Consider the following 6,000-nt stretch of genomic DNA (forward strand, 5'->3'; position numbering starts at 1 on the left):
TACACCTGGGATTCAGACCAATAGCGATTTAGCAGCACAGTCCAAGGCTATTTTTTTTAAAGGTTGTGCAGACCATTTTGTGGCACATGTTACTGGGCTGATAGGCGGCGGCCATCTTGGGACTAGTGCTGCAGCACAATCTCTCCCAACGTCCATTAATCACTTGTAATAGTGGTCTGTGCCATAGAAATCCTACATCAGGGACTTGGGTGTGCTTGTGTCACCCCTACTAATACCAGTCCACCTGTAATCCATACAGTGAAAAGCCATAAAGTATTCCAGTGAGGGAATTTTTTTTTATTTAAAAAAGGCCAAGTTAGTTTATCTGGCGTTCAATATACTAGATACAGTTAGGCCTGCGTTTCATACATCTGGAATTAGCAAACTAATGTGCTGGGGTTGGGAAAACATATATGTACCCATACTAGAATCTGTCAAAGAAAGCGGTACTCACATATAACAGTCATTCCATCTGTAATCCATACAGTCAAAAGACTGAAAGTATTCCAGTGAGGGGATTTTTTTTATTTAAAAAAGGCCAAGTTAGTTTATCTGGCGTTCAATATACTAGATACAGTTAGGCCTGCGTTTCATACATCTGGAATTAGCAAACTAATGTGCTGGGGTTGGGAAAACATATATGTACCCATACTAGAATCTGTCAAAGAAAGCGGTACTCACATATAACAGTCATTCCATCTGTAATCCATACAGTCAAAAGACTGAAAGTATTCCAGTGAGGGAATTTTTTTTATTTAAAAAAGGCCAAGTTAGTTTATCTGGCGTTCAATATACTAGATACAGTTAGGCCTGCGTTTCATACATCTGGAATTAGCAAACTAATGTGCTGGGGTTGGGAAAACATATATGTACCCATACTAGAATCTGTCAAAGAAAGCGGTACTCACATATAACAGTCATTCCATCTGTAATCCATACAGTCAAAAGACTGAAAGTATTCCAGTGAGGGAATTTTTTTTATTTAAAAAAGGCCAAGTTAGTTTATCTGGCGTTCAATATACTAGATACAGTTAGGCCTGCGTTTCATACATCTGGAATTAGCAAACTAATTTGCTGGGGTTGGGAAAACATATATGTACCCATACTAGAATCTGTCAAAGAAAGCGGTACTCACATATAACAGTCATTCCATCTGTAATCCATACAGTCAAAAGACTGAAAGTATTCCAGTGAGGGAATTTTTATTTTATTTAAAAAAGGCCAAGTTAGTTTATCTGGCGTTCAATATACTAGATACAGTTAGGCCTGCGTTTCATACATCTGGAATTAGCAAACTAATGTGCTGGGGTTGGGAAAACATATATGTACCCATACTAGAATCTGTCAAAGAAAGCGGTACTCACATATAACAGTCATTCCATCTGTAATCCATACAGTCAAAAGACTGAAAGTATTCCAGTGAGGGGATTTTTTTTATTTAAAAAAGGCCAAGTTAGTTTATCTGGCGTTCAATATACTAGATACAGTTAGGCCTGCGTTTCATACATCTGGAATTAGCAAACTAATGTGCTGGGGTTGGGAAAACATATATGTACCCATACTAGAATCTGTCAAAGAAAGCGGTACTCACATATAACAGTCATTCCATCTGTAATCCATACAGTCAAAAGACTGAAAGTATTCCAGTGAGGGAATTTTTTTTATTTAAAAAAGGCCAAGTTAGTTTATCTGGCGTTCAATATACTAGATACAGTTAGGCCTGCGTTTCATACATCTGGAATTAGCAAACTAATGTGCTGGGGTTGGGAAAACATATATGTACCCATACTAGAATCTGTCAAAGAAAGCGGTACTCACATATAACAGTCATTCCATCTGTAATCCATACAGTCAAAAGACTGAAAGTATTCCAGTGAGGGGATTTTGCTTATAAAAAATAATATATTTCATTGTGGTGCGAGTTGAATCGCAACAATGAAGAAAAATACTATTAAGGGACGAGGACGCGGTCGTGGTGGTGTCCGTGGAGCCTCTGTTGCTGGTAGAGGACGTGGCCGTTCGGCCCCAGGCGCACACAGTAGGGAACGAACTCCCTCAACTAGCCGGCAGAATGTACCGCAATATCTCGTGGGGCACAATGCCGCTCTTAGGATGGTAAGGCCTGAGCAGGTACAGGCATTAATCGATTGGGTGGCCGACAGTGCTTCCAGCACGTTCACCACATGGTCTTCCACCCAGTCTTCTGCGGAAAGCGCACAGGTGAACCTGAAAACCAAGCCCATCAGTCTGTCACATCACCCCCAAGCATATCAGGGAAACGGTCTGAGCCACAAGTTATGCAGCAGTCTCTTCTTCTGTTTGAAGACTCTGCTTCCAGGGTTTCCCAGGGGCGTCCACCTAGCCCTTCCCCAGTGGAGGAAGACATACCATGCACTGACGCACAACCACTTATGTCTCCAGATGAAGAGGACATGGGAATACCACCACAGCAGAGTCACCGACTCTCTGATGATGACGAAACACAGGTGCCCACTGCCGCGTCTTTTTGCAGTGTGCAGACTGAACAGGAGGAGGTCAGGGAGGGAGACTGGGTGGAAGACGATGCAGAGGACGATGAGGTCTTAGACCCCACATGGACTGAAGGTCGTGGCGATGACTTTCACAGTTCAGAGGAAGAGGTAGTGGTGAGACCGAGACAACAGCGAAGCCAAAGAGGGAGCAGGGGGCCAAAGCAGACGAGCCGCCGCCCCCAGAGTTCGCCTGCTACTGGACATCGCCAACAGGGACCCAGCCCCACAAAGGCAGCTTCAAAGAGTTCCCTGGCATGGCACTTCTTTAAACAATCAAGGTGCGGTATCTGTGGATCACTACAGCTGAGTAATGGATTTAAGGTGCTCTTGGTTTATGTGACCCACCCAGTCACAAAGAGAAATACAAAGTTATATAGGATAAACCAGGCACTCAAGTATGGAGTATATTGATAAGGGTATTTATTCCCACAATAGAATATAACAATAAAATTCACCAATAAAATACTATAAAATATTAAAAAACACTTTAAACCATATTAGCAGCAATAATATACATATACACCAAAAGTCAATGCGTTAATTGGATAGCAGCGGCATCAGTACATAAATTAGCAGCAGCAATGGACATATGCACTAGTTAATAAATAGCGGCATTGCACATATGCGGTTTGGAGATGCTGAAGTCATTGGGTTCAGAAGACAAGGAAAACGCAGGAAAACCGCAGTTGATAGCAAAGTCTTATAAGCGCTTTTTCGGTTTTGGTAATATTGAATTGCACAGCGGTGGCGTCCCACCGATTTGAGCAACTGTGTTGCTTAGTTTTACCTGGCCAGTATGTCTTTGTCCTACATCCGGATCTGTAGAAATTTGCTGTGGGCGCGGTGTCACCTGGATATCCTGCTCACGAAAGCAATGTCTGTGGCTTTGTTAGGATTCCTCCGGTGTTCGTCGCTCTCAGTCACAGCTAGTCAATTCTTGGAAGTCCAGGGGAGCTATTTTTCCAGCATGCCGGTACAGGGTATTAAACCATACGCGTTTCGGGGTTCTCTGAATGACCCCTTCCTCAGTAGTAACCCTGAAGTGCTTCCCCACATCCTTTTATATAAAATCTTGGAAAGAAACAAGATCCGGACAGGATCTCATCGTGCCAAAACATGGAAGACTGGAATTATCCAATATATTCATTAAATGCGTTTTTCCTTATGCGATTCCTGTGCTCTGATTTTCGCTGCGTTTTTTAGGTAAGTTGCGTTTTATGCTCCACTGCTATTTAAATGCAGAGTAGATCATATGCCACATAATTTCAGTTACAATATAATACTTAAAATATATTTAAAAATATATAAATATATAAAAATATGCATATATATATATATAAAAATGCATATATATATATATAAAACACAACCACATCAGTCTCTTTATTTTTATTCTTATTAGACAATGTTTTGAAGGGGGGAGAAAAAAGTTCAAGGGTCATGGAATCACAAGAAACCAAAAAGTTCCCAATCAGCATTCAGTCCTTGTGGGACTAGGGAACCAAAGTCAAATATAAACTTGGATTCCACCCTTGACATCTTTTTTATCAAATCTCCCCCCCTCCACTCTGGTGTCACCATCGTTAAAGCTGTATAGGTGAGACCTGTTGGATCGCTATTATGACATAGCTTAAAGTGCCTTGAGACAGTATGATTTTCATAGCCTTTACGAATATTTGCTATATGTTCTGAAATCCTTGTCTTAAGGCACCTTTTTGTGCGACCAATATATTGCTTCCTGCACGGACAGGTTAACAGATATATTATATTTTTACTGTTACATGTCAGAAAGGTTTTGATTTCATACACATATTCATTACTGGTTGAGGAAACTTTGACTGTCTTTCTTTGAAAATTTGTTATTTTGCAGTTTGAACAAGTTCTGCATCTGAAGAAGCCTTCAAAGCATAGCCATTGATTGTCCTTTTTTTGGGGGTTATTTTTAGTTGTTTTTATCGTGGGTGCAATTTTTAAACCTAAGTTGTTGGCACGAGTGTAAATTATTTTTGGTTTTATCGGCATCAATGGTCCTATGATTTTATCTTTCTGCAGAAATGACCAGTGTTTAACAATGATGGTTTCAATCTTTTTATACTGAGTGTTAAAGGGTAAGATCACCTGTAACTCCCCACATGTCATACCATCACTATTTAATGCAACTGGTTTCTCTGTAAAAAAATCCTGTCGGTCTAGATTTCTTACTTTATTCAAGGCTTTTTCGATGCAGTCATTAGGGTAATCTTTTTCAACGAACTGCTGCCTCAGTATTTCGGCCTCATTCTCAAATGTCTCGTTCTTCGTACAATTCCTCTTGAGGCGTCTGAATTGGCTTGTTGGTACATTCAGCAGCCACCTGGGAAGGTGGCAGCTTGAATGTAAAATAAAATTGTTCCTAGCTGTAGGTTTATAATAGGTACTGCAGCTGAGTTTGTCCCTATCAACATCAATCTTTAGATCTAGAAATTCAATGCCTGTTTTACTTAGGTTAGCTGTAAACTGAAGGTTCTGATCATTTAGATTGATGTTAGACAGGAAGGAACCCAACGCCAAATCCGTGCCTCTCCAGATAAAAATCACGTCATCTATGTACCGCTTCCAGAGCACCAGATCCGCACCCAGTATTGGCTGAATATATTCATCCTCCCAATTCGCCATAAAAAGATTTGCGTAACTTGGTGCGAACCTGGTGCCCATCGCGGTACCAGATTCCTGTAAAAAGAATTCTGTATTAAAAGCAAAATAGTTGTGCTTCAATATAAAATTCACTGCTTCTAAAATATATTCTATTTGTGCTACTTTAAAAAGACCGCTCTTGTCAAGTTGAGATCTCAATGCCGCAAGTCCCTGATCATGCCTAATAGATGTATAAAGGGATCGGACATCGAGAGTCCCCAATGTCCAATTCTCTTCTACCATTAATTCCTCCAATATTTTTACTACCTGTGTGGTATCTTTTAGGTAGAATTTTGTTTTTTTAACTACCGGTTGCAGTTGGTGATCCACATATTGGGAGAGGTTGGCCGTGAGGGAATTAATCCCCGAAATTATAGGGCGGCCAGGGGGATTTGTGAGGCTTTTGTGTATCTTCGGCAGATGATAAAATACAGGAAGTCTACACTGTGTGCTTAATATAAAATTGGCCTCACTTTCTAATAAAATATTTCCCCTTATACCTTTTTCACATAATTGCCTCAATTGCGGATAAAAATCATTAGTAGGATCGGCCCTTAATTTGGTATACACATTTGTATCCAACAGTTGTCTCTGACATTCTCTATTGTAGTCGTCAGTATTTAGGATTACTATCGCACCGCCCTTGTAGGACAAAGACATACTGGCCAGGTAAAACTAAGCAACACAGTTGCTCAAATCGGTGGGACGCCACCGCTGTGCAATTCAATATTACCAAAACCGAAAAAGCGCTTATAAGACTTTGCTATCAACTGCGGTTTTCCTGCGTTTTCCTTGT

At 40.6% G+C, this 6,000-nt stretch overlaps 1 protein-coding gene across 1 annotated transcript in view; it reads right to left on the minus strand.

The window, feature by feature from the left end:
• LOC120998924 (vomeronasal type-2 receptor 26-like) overlaps positions 1 to 5,225 on the minus strand; it is a 106,811-nt gene extending 101,586 nt beyond the window's left edge. The window contains exon 1 of the mRNA XM_040429803.1: positions 4,734 to 5,225. Coding sequence (XP_040285737.1) covers positions 4,734 to 5,225 — 492 coding nt within the window. The remainder of the gene's footprint in view (positions 1 to 4,733) is intronic.
• Between the last annotated feature and the right edge of the window lie 775 nt (positions 5,226 to 6,000).

This window comes from Bufo bufo, chromosome 4, assembly GCF_905171765.1.
Source record: "Bufo bufo chromosome 4, aBufBuf1.1, whole genome shotgun sequence".
In the NCBI taxonomy this organism is placed as follows: domain Eukaryota; kingdom Metazoa; phylum Chordata; class Amphibia; order Anura; family Bufonidae; genus Bufo; species Bufo bufo.